This window comes from Pezoporus occidentalis, unplaced genomic scaffold (genome assembly GCF_034315485.1).
Source record: "Pezoporus occidentalis ecotype Australia unplaced genomic scaffold, CSIRO_AGI_Poc_V1 ctg189, whole genome shotgun sequence".
Classification (NCBI taxonomy): Eukaryota; Metazoa; Chordata; class Aves; order Psittaciformes; family Psittacidae; genus Pezoporus; species Pezoporus occidentalis.
The window spans coordinates 37,813-56,725 of NW_026913737.1; the positions used below are offsets into that span (position 1 = coordinate 37,813).

The 18,913-nt window shown below is 38.5% G+C and overlaps 1 protein-coding gene across 7 annotated transcripts in view; it reads left to right on the forward strand.

Moving 5' to 3' along the window:
* DNM3 (dynamin 3) overlaps positions 1-18,913 on the forward strand; it is a 179,475-nt gene that overhangs the window by 6,739 nt on the left and 153,823 nt on the right. For all 7 annotated transcript variants that reach the window (XM_062616163.1, XM_062616160.1, XM_062616161.1 and 4 more), the window contains exon 2: positions 9,774-9,847. In XM_062616163.1, coding sequence (XP_062472147.1) covers positions 9,774-9,847 — 74 coding nt within the window. The remainder of the gene's footprint in view (positions 1-9,773; positions 9,848-18,913) is intronic.

Genomic DNA, 18,913 nt, shown 5'->3' on the forward strand with positions numbered 1-18,913 from the left:
CTGGAAAGAATTACGAGTCTCTGCTGAGACCTCCAGCATTATGACTTTGTTAGTGTTCCTATGTTAGCAACATAAAACATTTTTTTTTTTTTTGGTCAGGCTTTTAGTATAAAAGTTTCTCATGGTAATAATTCAGTTTCTGGTGAACAGGGAGATGGGAGATCATGGCTGATATTAAATTTAAGTATTTAGCTAAACAGATTTTATGTTGTTATGGACAGGGTATTCGTTTGCTCATACTAGAGGCTCAAAGCAGGATAAATGGGCAGGTAAAGAAGAATAAAATGTCTACAGAAGTGAAGTTGTTTGAGAGACTTGGACAACTTGTTTTGGAAACATCCCCATTCCATGTGTAGTTGTCTTTCTGTCTATAAATTCAGGCTGCCTTTAGCTACAGTTCCCATTGTGTATACATTCTGAGAGGAGTAGAATAGTTGAATCCAGTTACATTTCAGTTTTGCAAAATAATCTGAAATGGCTTGTATTGTACCAAGAAAGGTAACCATACAGTTTTACACCTTGTCCACCACATGAGAGATAAAGATATTTTCACAGTGCTTCTGAAAAGGCAAAACTTTTTGGACTTGATTAGGATGTGGCATAGCTGATTGTATCCTATTATCACTGTTTAAAGAGTCTGCATTGATAGATCTGAGTTCAGAACAGTGTGATTTGGGAAGAAGGGCAGGAGCTTATATTTTCTAGGTTTTTGACAACTGCACTGAAATTTGCGATATGTAATAGTTTTGTCATGACAGAGTATCCAGAGGTGAATTACTGGCTGAAATACAAGTAACTACATAGTAGCCAAGTTCATGTAGCCGACGCCTGCAGTGTTTGGGGCACATTTTCTTTCTGATCCTTGCAATCAGATTTTTATTTTTTTTCCTTCCTGTTTGTATCAGATTATATTATAAAGGAAAACATCTTACTCAAATATTTTCTGAACGAACATTTTTAATAGAGTTTGGCAGCTGTGATTGAAAAAACCCAAAGCAACCTCTATTTAGAACATTGACAACAATTTAAAGTGAGTAAAGAATTTTTGTTCATTTCTTGTATTGAGGTACAAAATCTTGCTCCATTAGTATTCATCCTGAGGATGGATGGGCTTTCATGCATCAACATCCTATGCAAATGAGTCCTTTCCTAAGAGCAAATATATCTGATTAGGGAGAATACAGTTGTCTGCAAAGTCTGCTTTCATCTTTTCAATACAAAAATTCTGAGAATTGTTGGGTGGGTTTTTCTTGTGTTTTGTGGTTTCTCCCCCTCCTTCCCTGTTTGGAATTGTTGGAGAGCACTGTTGAACAGGAAATAGCAGAAGCTTTCGTGAAATCTTAAGAGAGAGAGAGGAAAAAGGGCATTTTCACAAATGGAATTAGGATGATGCAGCAAAGTTTTGGATGCCTGCCAGGGAAGACAGATGCCTCCTGCATACAGTGGCTTGCCGACGAGACTGCACATTGGCAGCTTCCCGATATGTTAATACAGCAAACCTACAGCCTGAGCATAATCGCTGCAAACAGAGCACTGTTCATCTTACCACTTATGTGTTTTTTGCCTGGCAAGTTTTCATAGCTGCATATGGCAAGTTTTCAGTCCTATAAACATTAATTATTGAGACTTTAAAGCTTTCTATCATGTAAAATCTGTGGGTTTTAGTGCTAGGAAGTACGTTTTCTTTCCTTGCTTCAGTGAATGGGCTTGCCTTTTTCTTTGCAGAAATGCAATGTGAACTGCTGTCAAAATATGATTTGGGTTGCTAATAATAGTCTGTGCCTTCTCAGACTTCATTCAAATGTCCCCTACTTTGGGGGACCTGTTGACTCCAGTCACGTTTAATGCAAGACTTCACCACTAGGTCTAGAGTAATTTCTGGTCTTGATTTTTCTCATAGACGTATAATGTTTACTTTAATGGAGGAGCTGTACTAATTTCTGGCTGCTTGTTGAGCATAAATGCTGCGGCTACTTACAGAAAACATCTTCCGGATACAAGAGAAGTATAACAGTGATTTCTAAACCTGCTCTGTCTCCAGGCTTCTGCATGAAGATGAAATCTCAAGCTTTGCTTTCTTGCTTTAATGTGCTGAAGTGTTGTCACTGAACTTAGTTGTTATGGAGGTGCCTAGCTAGTGTGACTGAAATCCTTTGCCATCTTATTTGGAGTTTAAGGGCTTTTCAAAAATATATTTCTCATCTTTAGAGTCAATGCTCACCATATTCCTGTGGCTAGGTTTGTTTGGGTGGATTTTTTTGTACTATTCCCCTCTAGATTTTTGTATAATTGATCTCGACTCATAAAGGAATGAAGGAAGTGAGATCCAAGGAGGTATTTTAGGTTGCTAGGTTATGCTGTATATGAGTTTCAAGATTTTAAAATCTTTATTCCACTTGTGTGCTTACCTGAAAGTGATGGATAATTGGGGTGCTAGTTCTTTGGCTGTAGAATTCCGGTTGTTCAGCAGTGGTGGTGATGAAGGATGCCACTGGTTTGGAAAATGGCTTTTCAAAGATGCCAAGTTTATCCACCCTGTTTGAAAAAACAAAAATAGTAAATGGCTGTAGCATGTCTAGATACTTAATTTCTCACCCCTAAAGACATACCCCAACTGCGTGGGATGCAATGTGTAATTACTACTGCTGGGCATTGGACTGCATCTTGGTTCAGCAGGTTAATTAAAATCATATCTCAGTTGAAGGAAGATTTTCCTTGAAAGAATGGATTATGGAAACTGAGACCAAACTTTATCAGAGAATTTGAACTAAGCACTAAAATGTCATGATAAGGATGCCAGCATCTTTGCTGTGTGGCTTACAAAAAGCCCTGGAAAAACTGGTATTAAGCTTTAGGAGCTAATATATCCATTTATCACTAAAAATCCACAACCTCCTAATGTATTTAGCTTGCCTAGTAGGCCTAATTAAGATAGGTATCATTGACCTTCAAGAAAGAGATTTAATTATTTTCTACATCTTCATGTGAGCCCCGTTATGTAAGGCTGAGATTTTGCAGCTGTTGAACAAAGCTGTGGGAGATTCTTGATTGACACACATTGTGCCAAAACAAAAAACGTTTACTCTTCTGAAACTAATGAAGGGAGGTGAGGGATCAAGTGGTGACTAATAATAAGAATTAGTCTCTGTGCTTTGAGCTAATGGAGAACAGCGTACATAGCTAAATGTCAGTGTGATATAGAAAGTGATAGATTCTACTGTATTGCTGGGGGAAAAAAAAGGGTATGTGGCTGAGATCACATGCCATAACACAGAGACAGTGCTTTAAAGCTTTTGAGACTTCCTGAAAACATGTCCTGGGGTTATCTCTGTACTGTCATTTGGAGGAATTGTGCTTCCAAAGCTACTAAGAAAGATAAATACAGTGAGGTCTAGTGTCAGTGATGACAAACATCCTCTGAGAAAGTACTTCACTCAACACTAGAAATTTAATTCCTAAGAAAGCCTCTGTTTAAATACAAAGTACATTTTCTATCACTTGGACATACCTTGGTTTGTAATGAACAAAAGTGTGTGAAGGGTCTACTGCTGGGTCTTCTGTTGTGTTGGTGAGCGCAGGAGCAAGAGCAGGTGAGACAGAGTGAATGCATCTGCCAAAATAGGTCTTAAGATACGTATTTTCAGCATTAAGAGTTCTTTGGTTACGAATTGACTGGTTTTGGTTATGGGTTTTAAAAAACGAAGCAGAGGAAAGAAGTTAGAAATCAATGTCCCTCTTCTTCAGGCTTACACTGGACCATGCTTTCCTTCTTGTGGTTTTGGTTTTTTTGTGTTTTTTTTTTTTCTTTTTTTTCTAGTACTTTGCTTTAAGATTAAATATGATAAATGCAAGAAAAAGGAAAGCCTTTTGTAGTACTTCTGTACAGTGTACTTTTGTTGTAGAACTTGGAGATGCTTGGCTGCATCGGCATGTGTAAGTGCTCACTGTGAAACAGCGTATTCTGTTGCACAAGATATGGCCATTCATCAGCCAGTGTGAGCCACAAGAGCTTCCAGTGTGCCAGGCTGGAATTGTATGAAACAATAAACACTGTGTTGGAAAAAAGCCCAGGAAAACTGTTGGCTTTGGGCATAGTTGCTTCCTATTGCAATGGAAGCTGCAGTGCAGTCCTTGTCAAATCTTGGGAATAAAGGCCTTTCTGTAATTGAGGGAAGGTTAGGGTTTTGGGATGAACTTTGGTTTAGTGGAAAAACTTTTATAAGTAACATTACCATTGTTTGGCAGAATGATATAGGTGGGTTGTTTGTGCCCTTCTATAAGGCAGTTATGGCTCTTGTTCCAAGCCGGTCTTGTTTCTACCCCTTGTGAAAAACATGGAGGCTTTAGAGGGACTTCTGGGGTTTTTGTTTGTTTTTTTTTTTTTTTTTTTTCTGACAAATCATCACTGTCAGTCTTATTTGTTCCTAGCTCTTCAATTAACACAGTTACTGTGTAATCAGTGGCATTTTCTCCATTATTTGATTTCCTGGATCCCCATGTCTTTTATATGAATTAAATATATTAGTATTGAAGTAAATTAATCATCATTTATTCTGTATAATACTGGCCATGTAACTGATCTAAGCACAGAACATAATACTAGATGGCAAAATAAAGCAGATTTAAGTTACACATTTTGAAACCATGTTTAAGTGGTGATGTATCATTGTTCTTCACACAAACTGGGGATTCTTCTGGTTTGCTTCTTTTTTGTGCCCCCTTTTTTTTTTCATTTCTTTTTTTTTTTTTTTTCCTTTTATAATATAATAAATACTGCTAGTATGCCAGAGAGATCCTAAATGAAAACATTTCCCCTACCTGGAATTCTGTTTTCAGTGTGGTTGGTACGCTGGAGGGAAGGAATGCCATCCAGAGGGACCATGACACGCTTGTGAGGTGGCTCATGCCAATCTTACGAAGTTTAACCAAGCCAGGTGCAAGGTCCTACACCTGGATCAGGGCAATCCCAGGCACACCTACAGGTTGGGCAGAGAAGAGATTCACAGCAGCCCTGCGGAGAAGGACTTGGGGGTGCTGGTCGATGAGAAAATGTACATGAGCTGGCTGCAGTGTGTGCTCGCAGCCCAGAAAGCCAACCGTATCCTGGGCTGCATCAAAAGGAGCATGACCAGCAGGTTGAAGGAGGTGATCCTGCCCCTCTACTCTGCTCTTGTGGGACCTCACCTGGAGTATTGTGTGCAGTTCTGGTGTCCTCAACATAAAAAGGACATGGAACTGTTGGAACAAGTCCAGAGAAGGGCCGTGAGGGTGATCAGGGGAGTGGAGCACCTCCCATATGAAGACAGGCTGAGAAAGTTGGGGTTGTTCAGCGTGGAGAAGAGAAGGCTGCATGGAGACCTCATAGCAGCCTCCCAGTATCTGAAGGGGGCCTGCAAGGATGCTGGGGGGGAACTCTTCATTAGGGACTGTAGTGATAGGATCAAGGAGTAACGGGTTAAAACTTAAACAGGGGAAGTTTAGACTGGATATAAGGAGGAAGTTCTTTACTGTCATGGTGGTGAGGCCCTGGAACAGGTTGCCCAAGGAAGTTGTGAATGCTCCATCCCTGGCAGAGTTCAAGTGCAGGTTTGACAGAGCCTTGGGTGACATGGTTTAGTGTGAGATGTCCCTGCCCATGGCTTGGGGGTTGGAACTAGATGATCTTAAGGTCCTTTCCAACCCTAACTATTCTATGATTCTATGATTCTGTGTTGTGCAGTAAGACATGAGTAATTTTATAGCTTTTAGGGTAAAAATCATTTGGCCCTGAAAATATTTTGCTCTTGAAAATATTAATGGTATTCTAACAGATGAGTACATTCTAAGATTGAAGAGTTATTGGAGTGATGTTCTGGAAGACCTGGCTGCTTGCCTCTTATTTGCATTTGATATATTCAGTGCTGGCTAGGCAATACCAGATTGGCTTTGCTGCTGGTCTCCAAACTGTCATGTCACAGTGGCATTGCTGCTGAGCTACTGTAGCTGCTGTCAGCAGGGTACCTTTTGATGAAAATGCTGTAAGAATGAAGATGTAAAACTAGTTTGATTCTTAATGCAGAATGCATGTCTTTTAAAGGAGCATATCTTCCATTCACAGATGTGTTCTTGCACATTGTGTTTCATTCTTGTTTTCTGCACCTTGTTATTGTGAAGTACTCTTGCAGTTGTGCACACAGGTACTCACAGGCTCACTCCCCCCACCACAAAAGACAGCCTTTTCTCTCCCTTGGTGGTGATGTCTTTGTGCTCAAATGCTTAGGCATGTACTTTTTTTTCTAGATGGATTTCTTTGCAGCTGCTTCAACTCTGATGTGATTTTTTTATTTTCTTCCTAGTTCTCATGAAACACTGACCAAAAGGTGTGGAAAAGCAGCTCTTTCAAAGCTGTCCTTAAAAGGACCTTGAGTGTGCCACCAGGATGTTGAGGGGCATTCTTTTTTGGTCAGAAGAGACCCCTGACTCCACTGTGTTCAATCTTTTTATATTTCTTGCTGCTGAAGCTACTTTTTTCTTCTTTAAGAAGAATTTTATTGAAGTAGGAATTAAAGGGGCAAAATGAGGGAGTGGAGCCGTTCCTAATGCATTGTGGCTTGTTTTTTTTTTTTGTTGTTGTTGTTGTTTTTTGTTTGTTTGTTTTGGCAAACCCTGCATAGAAGGTTTGCCTTACTAAGGTGATGGTGGAAGACCTGCATCCTGCCTTGTGGATGTCAAAGTAGGCATTTCTATGGAAGCAGTGTACACTATTTATTGGGTTCCCTTCTGTTAGGATTGTAATGTGGTACTGTGTCGCTTCCCTCCTCTGTTGTTGTGGTCCCCCCCACCCCCAAATGCCAGTTATGTCTCAGATTTGGCTCATGTTTCTTTGTGTGTTTAAAGAAGTGCCTTTTGCTAGAAGCAGAGTTTATGTTTTTATTTGTGACATCTGATTTGGGTTGTGCAGAGAAAGTGCACAGATGCCATTGCCTTGTGGCTGAATCTGAAATTTCAGAATTTTTAAATTTTTTTAATTCCCTGTCCCTGAAGGGGCAGATTTATTAATTTAGGTGGTAGTCTCCTTTGTAGGATACCCATCAAGGAGTTAGGGGGGATGGTGGGGTGGATTTTTGTCCTGAACTCTACCCATGAACCCCTTGTTTCCTTCAGTTACTGTCTTCTTTTCCTCTTCAAACTGTTCATTTCAAGGAGAAACCTATGTCCTTCTGCTGTGTATTGTTTAGTTGGTTATGTGATCAACACAGCTAACCATCTGCCGAGCAGTAACCTCTTTCTGCTGATGCTTGCTTCAACAAACAGTGGGCTTTTCAATGGTAGTTCAACTTATTAGAGAAGGTTATCAAATGCCATCTACTTTGGACATGTTAAGAGGGTGTTCTGAAGGAAAAATTGGTATCTTGCATTTCTTTGTAAATTTGGTGTTGTGGAAAGGTCAGTGTTGTATAACTGGGAGTTGCATTAATGCAGGGTTCTTTATCTCTGAATGTGCTTAGTCTGAAGCAGAAAATCAATGTCTTTTCAGCCTTTGACTCCCTGAAGGATTGTATTGCCTCATGTGGTACTGTAGAGGACCTTAGTTTGGTTTGTGTGATCAGCTTGTCCTGAATCAGCTGATCAGCTTGCTGAATGGTAGACAATTCCTTTTAGCTTCATGATGGTAAATTTATTTATTTACTTATCTTAAATCAGCTAGTAGGTGCTTGAAAATCAGTGCATGAAACTGTAGCTTAACAGGCATTTTCTACATCCTGGGCTGTTGTAATTTCAGTGCATATACAGGGATGAATATGTTCCATTAAAATGTTCTTCTCTTGCCCCTGGGAAAATGTAAGTAGATAGCACTTCACTGAGGCACAGGTTTCTCTCTTTTGGTAGGTATTGAAGTTGTGATAAGACCTTGTGAAAACTTTAAGCTAGTTCTTGTATCCTGTTGCTGTCTTGAGCATGGTAAAATGTTACAGCAGGTTTAAATCAGTAGGCCTGATGTTTTTTTTTCAGTATCTTTGTTTTAGAGATTACTTGAATTTCTAATTAATTGTGCTTTTGCCTGCAGATCTGTGTTTGAGTATAAAAGTTAAGGAGCTAGCTTGTGTTTTAACTGCCTCTCCTTTTATGGTGTGCTTTAGCTTTAGTTTGCACGGTAATAACACTGGGAACATGTATTAACAGGTACTGAGAAAGTGAGATTTTTATTTAGCTAGAAATTAACATTGTTGCATTCAAAATTCTGAGGAGTTCTAAAGTGGTGTGGGGTACAGCTGACAGCCAGTTGCCAGTTCTGTTTCTCAGAGCCTTAGAACTTCTTGCTCATGTGGGAAAGAAATCTTAGAGCTTGTATCATGGGTAGAATTGCCGTATTTCTCTTCAGGCTGCCAAAGCTTTGTTACCTTGCTGGCACTAGGTAGGTAGGTGCGCTGTTGTTACATTCCTAAGCCTGTATTGAGCTGGGACTCCAAAGACCTAATATCCTCTGATTTGCACAAATAATATCCTGAAGTTTGATAAAATATTTGTGTGTTTTATTTTTCATACATGTACCTTCTAGGCTTCTTTTAAACTTTCTAAGTTTGTGTGCTGCCTTAAAGGAACTGTAAAAATCAGACATCTGTTACGTAGTACAAGGTTGGTATGAAGACACACAATGATTGTGCCAAGATGTGGTTTATCAAGAGGCTTGAGCAAACCCATCTAAGCAGTTCTGTTTAAAGGGTTGACAGGGCTGTGTCTTTCTTCCTTTGACTCTTGTCCTTTCCTCACCTGTCCCAGACACAGTACACGCTCCTGCCTCACCCTTCCTACTGGCACTAGCACATGTGACAGCACAGTCACCCAGATCAGCTCCCTGATTTAACTGAAGATTTACGCCCTAACCATTTGCTGCATTGCTTCTCACCTGAGCAGGAGAGGTGAGTTAGCAATGCTCCTGAGACAGGCAAGAAAGTGGTTCAGTATCACCGAACCTCAAGTTTTCTAAGAGTTTAATAGATATGGCAAATGCAGGAGATCCTGGGGGAAAAGAAATATTATTTTTCTTTGAGTTTCTGATCGTTGGTTTTGCAACTAACAGTTGATTCAAAGTTTTTCTAGGGTTTTGGTTGCAGAGAGCGTTTCCTTGTCTTTGGAGGCATAGAAAGGATCATGGGGATGCATAATGGTATGATAGAGTTGCTGTCTTTGCTTAATCATTTGCTTTCTGGTACAACACTCCCTCTTGCTGTCCCAGAGTACTTCTAGTGTTTAGCATTTACTCAGACTTCTAGGAGGATGTGTTTGCTGTAAAAGTTATTCGGGGATTTGAACTGGAAGAATTATTTGAAAGAGTAGGTGCAGACTGCTGACAATTTGGTTTGGCCAGAGCTTTGTTGTGTTGTGTGAGTGTGTGTATTCATATGTCCATACCCTCTTCAAATCAAGGATATGGTGTGGCTACTTCTGTTTTCAAAAGGCCGAAAAATATGGGCATGGCATTAGGTACTCTTACTAAGCAAGGTGAATTTTGAGATGTTGTATGTGATGGTCATGAAGAAAGAAAATTTGTAATACCCCAACTGAATTTTTAGACGTTTAGTTTTAATATATATTTGTCTAATGACCTACTGCTATTTTGAACAAAAATTAACAGCCCTACTTTACAGTAGTGTTTGCTTTAAATCCATCCCCACCAACTTTCTATTTTCATTGCAGCTGAAGGTATAGAGAAAGTTCCAAATTAGTCCAGTATCTTATGTAATTGCACAGTGCTTTCTGGGTAGTAACTGTCTTTTTTCTAATGTTTCTAGGGATTTTCTTCCACGAGGTTCTGGAATTGTAACAAGACGACCATTGGTCCTGCAGCTCATCACTGCCAAAACAGGTAACCTCTTTCTCTCTTTGGCTAAATGCCTGAACAAAGTGCTGACTTACTTCAGCAAGAGCAAAAAAAAAAAAAAAGTATGGGAAAACTTAGCAGTGTCAAGAAAGATGCAACTGCCTGTAACCAAGGACCACTGCTTCAAAACTGTGTGCTCATGACCACCTAATCTCATTGTTTTATCTGTGAAAACAGTAAAATCTAAATCCTTGAGCACATAGTAAATTTAATTCAAGATCAAACTTGAGGCAGTGGAGAAACATTACATACAATATGTTTTAGAAATTAGCTTTGGTTTATTCATTTCTTGAGGAGCTTTACAGTTGTACTAGTTAACATTCCAAAATTGCTCTACTTCTACCTTTAACTTTTGCTTCACTGCACACAGATTTGATTCCACACAGCTTGTTTTTATGACTTGTCTTTTTTGGTTGGGCTCACTGCACTAAGTAGAGCAGAAGGTAGACTGGGGGAGAACAAGGCTTCTGTGTATTTGTCTGGTCAAAAATAAAAATACAGTATGGGTATACTACTGAGTTATGTGGCATATTGAGATCTTTCATCAGAATTCACCACTTTAATTGCCCCTTGGTTGAGTACAATGTGCTGTTGTGTAGCTCAGTTCCCTAACATATATAAAAGCACCTATGGTTTCCCATCATTCAATTTTTGTTGTTGTTGCTTCTAAACCTATGTAAGTAACAAAATAACTTTTTTACTATTGACTTCTGCTTAACGCTATAAAAAGAAATAACATCCAAACCAGAATTTCAAAATAACAAGTGGCCTTTAAATTATGGAACACGATGAAAATTGAAGCTGCCTGTAGAACTTTAGTCTGTCTCTGTGTGAGGTGTAATTAAGTTTTTACATGCATTTACTTTCCTAAAAGGTCTTTTTTGTTGTTCAGCAGGAAGATGATATACTTCAGTCTGCTTAGGCTCCATCTTTTTTCCTGAATTACTGCTTCTAAAGCTGATTCTTACTTTCAATGCCTCTATGAAATTTTCCATAGTGTTTATACTGTGTAAAGGAGAGGAAAAAACTGGAATCCAGTATTTCTGTATGCTCAGCTTAGAAATGTTAGGATTTTCAAGTGTGTAATATGCTTAAGGTACTTAATATTAAAAGATGAAGTTCATTTTAGTTGGAGATATGAACACTTGTTATTTCTGCATATCTGGCTTTTGATCTGACAGAGAATGCAGAAATGCATGAATAAGGCCTAGCTATAGATAATCTTCATCTAATTTTCCCAGCACCATGTAAAAGCAGCAGAAAAATAAGAATCGAGCTCTGTGATAGCAATGCTAACAAAATGACATATGCGGGGACATATGAATTAGCAAGTAAACTCTTACGCTCTAACCTCAAGTGGTTAAATACTTATTCTTAGACATCCATCCTAAATTTACCTCAACTGGTCTGTACTGTCCTATTTTGTAAAATCATTATAATTTGGCTTGGTTAAGGAGGCAATGAAAGCGCTTCTCTTTTTCTGGTATTTTTCCCATTAATATGTTTGCATAGTATTACTAGATTTAGATAGGCCTCTAGGTTTTTGTGTAGGTACCTTCTCTGCTGAAAAGCAGTTCTTCATTATAACTTAACGCAACAAAAACTTTAAGAATTCTGGAGAACTGAGCTTCAGCGTAATTTTGTGTTTCCTGAATGGCAAGACGTATTTCTCCCTTTGGGAAATGCTGTGTGTTTCTGTTTGGGATTAGCTGCCAAGACCTTTAAAATGCAAGCTTTAATTATTTTGTTACTTTCTTTAAACTTTGTTCCACTGTTACTGTTTTTGGTGGTGAAATTCCAAATAACTTTATCTTTTAAACTACCTTTATCTTTCTGAGCTAATTAAAGAAAAAAAAAAAGGAAACGAAAGAAAACTGCTTAGAGAAGCACAGTGTTCTTTTACAGGAAGCAGATGATGAACTGATTTTTATCAAGTCCATAGTTATCTAAAATGTTATAGAAAGTAGAGGATTGTATCAGCTTCTTGATGCTGTAACAAGCTTAACTGATATCTAATCCTAGTACCTTTCTTGTCTCTTTTAAAAGTAACTTCTTAAGATTATTCCTTGGAAGGGAAGGCGTACTTTCTATATAGGCATGCAGAGATGACTGCAAGATACTTTAGCAATATTTTGCAACTGGCTGAGAACATTTTTGGAATATGAATTTGATTGAGGAGGTTAAAGCTTCATTTGAGTCACTGCACTAAGGGATAAGGATTGGCAGTTGAAGGGAAAGCTTAACCACTCATTATTAGGGTTGTACATGTCACTGAAGGATGCAGCCCCTGAGGAGTTATCAGGAGCCCTCCAGCATCTGAAAGATCTGACATATCTGGAGAAAGAGTGGTTACTCCTGTGGAAGGGGTAACATGAAACAATTCACTACCAAGAAATTTATTTCATGAGATGTGGAGTGTTTTAAGAACTTTTTTTACTTCCCTTAAAAAAAAAAAATAAATCTGTGTAATTAGTACAAAGCTATTTTATAGCAACCTGTTGACCTCCTTTAATCACTAACATATTTTGGTGGCAACAGTACAATTCCCAAATGGCTTTATGCCATTTGCACTTCCATGTCCATGCACATACTGTACTCTGCTGAAATCCTAGAGGCAAAGACAAAGGTTTTAATTAAATATTGTAACTAACAAATCAGTCTTTACTAGTTATGACTATTTTCTTCTGAGTGTGATAATACGAGAAATACCTAGTAGCATAGAATAAGTCAGAATATGGATGTTAAAAATAATTTACAGTCCTCTGAAGGACTCTGACTTGTCCTTGACTAGCCTACTTTGCAGTCTTTTTGGGGACTGCCCAACTACATTTCAGATGAAATTGCAAATGTGGCCTGTACCCAAGAAATTAATGTACTAGCTAGAGGAGGAAGGGGGTGGGGGGAATAATCTCCATCTTGTAAATATTCTGAGGTTCCAAGGTATCTTCTTGCAGCTAGAGGCTGATGCTCGTTACATGTCCCAAAGTAGTTCATTGGCAGCCCTGTAGGTAGGGTCACAAATTTTCATCCCTATTCTTCATCTCATATTTTTGATTCAGTTGCTCTTCTTCTACCAAAGAAAAGTACTATATACATTCTCTTGCTGGAAGAGAGAATTGGACTAAACAAGCATGCAGTGTTTGTTCTGTAATAAACAGACCTAAAGTCACAACTGAAAAAAATGTCCTACCTGGCTTGCCAAGCAACCCACATGCACTTTGATATTCTTTCTGGTCACTGCACTTGGCCCTGAGCAATTCCACAATGTCGGCAATGTCCAGTGTCAGGTCTAACAAGAGTCTTGTGACTTTGTTGCTAGTCTCTGAAGGAGCTCTGAGTACAGAATAGTTCTTGAGAAAATAGTCCTGTCTGGGAAGATGCAGTTCAGTGAGTTTTTAGAAGGCACAGGTGTGGACATGGTGCTGTTAGCCAGAAGGATCTCTGATGGAGAACTTCAGGTTTCACATGGCAAGACAGTGGTGATAAATTAGCTTAGCCATTCTGAGGATGTACATGGGAAGAATTTCACCTGCTTTTTCCTGGGTGAGAAGTTGCATGTGAGGGCACTTTATTTTGTTAGACTGATGTCTAAATTCAGGTAAAAACCATGCCAGTTCTTTCAGTATTTGTCTGCTGTTGTGTAAGATACAGGGAGTTTATTCTTTCCCAGTAGACACCGTCTGTTTCAAATGCTAAACTGTTGTGGTATTGCAGCAGTTACCCGTGAGTCTAGAGGGCTGATCTTTCACTTTCTTACTCATGATTCCTTTTCAGGTGGAGGAATGAACCACATATTCCTGTAGTTATACTTTTATAAGGACTTTTCCCTGTCTGTGTTTTGAGATATAAGTGTTGGCACACAGCTGACAAGAATTTTTAGGCAGCATTAGTGTCCAGTAGTCTTAAAGCAACATAACTGAATTCTGTGTAAGGTATGTTAGTTCCATTTCAACTCTTAATCTTCCCTCTGCAAGTTTTGCAGTAAGCATGCTAACCTGTAGTAATTTGTCACATGTTACCATAATTAATTAAAGGAGTTGTGTGTTTGTTTGTTTTTTTTTATTTTATTTTTCTTTCAGTTTTTTTCCCCCCACATATTCCATCTAAATCAGGCAACCTGTTCTTCTTCTTGCTGTGCTGTCTCCTGCCTGTGGAAGTGAGATAATTATCTAGATTTCTTCAAGTTGGGTAGTATGCTTTTTAAACAGCACTCGCAACAAAAAATGTACTGGGGTTTTAGCTGAAGCTTTTGTTCTTCTGTTTGTTAAAAAAACATTGCCTACTATATAAAGCCTGTTATTTGTTATTTACATGTTAAAATACCTTGGCTCTAGGAGGGTTATTTTCCTCATTTTGATAGCTGCTTTTGGAGGGATTTTGGGTTTTCTTCATGGTCTTGCTTCAGTTTCTTTGCTAAAGAAGTGTCAGATTAACAGATTTTGAAAATTATTGAGGTGGACATTTTTAGATGAGTCATATGTACAATGCCCACTTTTGTTTCAGTTCTGTTAATTAGAGCACTTAAATGGAAAGTAAATCACATGAGGTTCAAAAGTCATTCTGATATTTTTTTTCCTGAAGTCTTGCTGATGCTCTAATGAAATTGCTGAGCTTTAAAGCCAGTCTTTTCTTGAGACTGCTCCTCAAGCATACCCATCTTTTACTGCCATCTGGTGGCAAAACCAATCCTCTAACAGAAAATGACAAATTTATAAAAAGAACCTTAGATTGGTTGTTTCGGCTAACATCGTCTTAGAGATGTCAGCAGCAGGAAGACATTTGGAGGTCTTGAAGGACAAAAACTAGAAAGGTGGCACAATGCCAGTGGTTGGGGAGAAACTGGGCACTTAGCAGGGAAGGAAGGAAGGCAGTGGCTGCTGACTTATGGGTCCCATTTTCTGGCAGTTATTCAGGTAATGAACAGGGATTCTGTAGAGACTAGTGAATATGTTGGAGTTGCATACCTGAAAAGGTAAAATGTGGCATCACTATGGGGAAAAGGTGGTAGTGACTGGTGACCCCTTCCCTAGACAATGAAATACTCATCACCCAAACAGGCCTGATAAGCTGGAAAAGGGATAGCACTGCTGGTCTGAAACCTGAATTTAAGCTGTTAGTGTAAGGTTGCAGAAACTGCAAATCTTCCTTGCTGCTGTCTGTGTGTGTGCGTGTACTAATAACAGTGTCTGGAGTAACCTTGAGCTGATCAACAGTGACTGCTGATGTCTGACAGCATGAATTTGAGGCTTCAACCAGTTCTCCTATCAGCACCCTCAAACAGTGTATGGGCTTCAGCTCATGTTTGGAAAAGTTAATCGTACCCAGAAATACTTGGTTTTGTTAGTGTGTTTTCCTGGAAAGTTTTGTTTTCTTGATCCTGGATTGATGCTTGCTTAGTGACATCAGGAAAGATGGAATCCACTTACTGAAAGACTGGGAAATAGCTCTAAATGTGCCAGTACTCAAAAAATTATAATACAGAGAAGTGACAGAAAAATCAAAGCTCACTTTTAGAAAAAAAGAAATCTGTAATTAGTTATTAAATAACAGTTTGAAAGATACTTGAGATGCATAACAGTCACCACAGTCAAGAAAAAAAGATCCTTGTCATAATCAGTATAATTTTATTTTTTTGTTACAGGGTAGCAGGCTTGTAAATAAAGGTGTGCTAGGTGTCTTGTCTTGGGTAGAGTAAGGCTGTAAATTATCTTGCATGGTTCTTTATTGTATTAAACAATTTCAGGAAACCTGGTCTAGAAAGGATTCCTGTAAGATGGATGCACAGTTGTTTACTGAGTGGAAGGGATACCACTCCAGGTCATGTTAAATATATTGTATTACTGATAGGATGGCAGAACATAGCATGTTTAATAAGTTTATATTTGGCAAGTATGAACAAGACTCTGAAACACACTGGAGGACAGAACTGGAATCTAAATTGCTTGCAAAGGAAAAGAACGGCCTTAAAAGCAGGAAGAAGTTCACCTGGCATGAGGGCTGTTTCTATACTGAAAGATTAATGTTTAGATAGCTAGTTTTCAGAAAAGAACCTGGCGATTGCAGTGGACCTCTAAGAGAGCACAACTCACTGATGTCATGCTGTTCTAAAATACAGAAGTAAATATTGTATGAGATGTATCAATAGAAATGCAGTCTTAAACGTAGTTCTACTTTTTTTCAGTCCTGGAAGGATCTTGGTGAGCTCTGCCTTTGTAGCATTCAGAAGAATGCCTGGAGAATATCTGTGAATGGTTGAAGGTTTAGAATGCATAATGTGTAGAGGAAGGTTGAAAGAAGAGTGATACATTTCTTCTTCAGAACATTTTCAAGAATATGAAACACTATTGAATCAAAAAGGGTGCTTGTTTTTCTCCTCTGGTATGAGTGTCTACCCTTGAAATTAAGCATTTCACTGGTTCCTAAGAGCATGACCTGGTATTTTATGTTACTTACTTTCATCAGCTCTACACTATTTTATTTTATTTTATTTTTTTTAAATCTCTTATGCTACAATATTCTTGTCAGCCTCTGCACTGACAGGATATTCTGTATTTTCTTCAGAAAATACCAGGGTACTTCTATTTCTTGTAGCCTGGCTGCTTGAAATTAGCAGTGGGATGTCTGAGTTCTCAATATTTTATTTTCAGCATGTTAGAAAAGCTAGAGAAATGGTGAATTAGAAGAGAGATTATAGATTGGGTAAGGCAACAAGGGCTTTTGATACTGCTTCTCTGTTCAGTGAAGAACTAATGAATGATTTGCTAGGGTCAAAATAGATTAATTTGACTGCATTTACTTTGTTCAGAAAAAACTGATCCATCATCAAAGAAAAGGTGATGTACTTAAGCTCATGTTGTTTATTTGCATGTTTTTAAATCACTCTTTTGAAAAGCATTCTGAAGCTTTCTGGGATGCTTCATTGAAGCTAACAAGACTCTTGTTGCTTGTGTGACATCTCTCTAAAAGACTGACAGTAGTAGAATGTATTCCACCTTTGCTATACATGTTTACTTGTTTTGCTATAGGAGCACTGTTTATTAAGCCACATTTTTGAAAAACTCCAAGCTGGAGACTTAAATCTTGAGCATATTAGACTGGATACCACCACAGACTTGGAACAACTCTGCATGAAATCAGGTGGGGAAGAGTCCTGAATCCAGGTGTTTCATTTTGGTGAATTCTTGGTAAAATCCAGGTGACTCATCTTGGTAAATTCTTGACCTCTAGTAGCAGATTATTCTGCATAGGGTATTCTGTATGGGCTCCACCAGAGTTTGGAAGGTCTTGGGTTCAGCTTGATGTGGATCAAGGAGGTGTTTTTAAAAAAAAAAAAAAATCGCATAATAAGGCTGAGAAAGTTGGAGCTTTTCAGTGTGGAGAAGAGAAGCTGTGTGGAGATCTCATAGCAGCCTTCCAGTATCTGAAGGGGGCCTTTAAGGATGCCAGAGAGGGATTTGAGCAAAGGCAATGTTTTAATTTTTTAGCTAATTGTGCTTTTTTTGTGATTTCAGCTTTCTCCAGAAAATACATATCGGAAAACTAGGCCTTGGGCAAGATCACTTTTTCTTGTGTGGCTTCATGTCCATTTCCACAAAAATGTGAATACAATGTTTTCCTAGTATTCTTCTGTGTATTAAAGCTGAAAACTGAAGAATGCATTAAAGCATGTGCTTATCCAGTCTGGCTAAAAGCAGCACTGCCAAGGACAGGCAAAGAGCTGAAAGGAGCAAAACAAAGTGCTTGTTGTTAATTTGAATTTTTATTCTGAAGGCTGTGCATGGCACCACAGGTTATGAACCGTTGTAAAGTCTGTTCCTTCAGTGGGACCACAGGTGTCGTTGGGAGGAATGAGCTATTGATAAATATTAATGCACCTAAAAAAGTAGCTGATGTTTTCATTTGAATTACCTTGAAGCCATTTCAATTTTTCCTATTACTACTGAGCATTTAGTGGAACAAAGAGAAAAGCTTCCTTGGCAATCAGCTGAGTCAGTCAACTGATTACAACTAGGCACTGAGTATTAATTATTGAATTGTGAAATATTTTTCTGAGGAAGTCTGAACCACTGGGGAGAGAGGGAGGGAAGTAACTAAGAAGAATATGTTTATGTTATGCCAGGAGTAGTGCATGAAGAACTGGGACAAAAGAAGAACCACTTGTTAGTTCTTTTTTCCAGTAGGTAACTATTTTCCAACCTTGAGATGACAAATTTTACATATGTGAATTCTGAAATGTGCTAGAGAAACTGAAGTATTTTGTGTGCCATGTTATCTTTCACTTCAAAATATTTAAATATTCCTTTTGTTGTTGTTTTTTTTTTTTGTGTTTTGTTTTTTTAATAGTTGCCAACAAAACATACAAAACTCCTACTTATTGTCATTTTGCTGCTAGAGCTAAAAAAGAATGCAAGAGATGCTGGAATTCTTAAGTTACCAGAAATGAAATGGAGGTTTTTGTTGAGTGCTCTCATTTTTGAAATAAGATATGTATTATTTTTGTCTTAATAAGGGTGGGTTTTCTGGTCCCTTGCCTTTGAATCTGGAGGGATTATGGTACTGTAACACAGAAAGGTTGGTACTTGTTTTCCCCTCCTCTCTCTCCTTCCTTTTTTTTTTTTTTCCCTCTCAGTTTGCTTCAACTATTGGTTTCATGTGTGGTTTTGACTATTGTTTTTTAACACTTCTGCCAATAGTAATAAAGCAACTTCTGGGAAACAAACTTCAGTACTGGTACATAAGACTCTCGATTAATCTGTATTCCTGGATCAGATCTCTTGAGCTTCTCTCTGAGTACCAAGCAAGCTCTTTGCTGGGGGATTTGAGGGCTGTTTACCAAGAAATGTTTTCTGGGGAAGAAACGTTCAAATGGAACTTTTGAGATCAGGTCTTGATTGCAGGATGAAATTAACTGGAACGTACGCAACTTTGATCAGCCTTTCTCCATCCCTATTGCTTAGAGCAGGATCAGGAAATGAGCTTGTATCTGTTGTTAACATTTATGTCATTACTTCTGATTACAGCGTCACTATTGTGAGATAAACATTTGTGTTG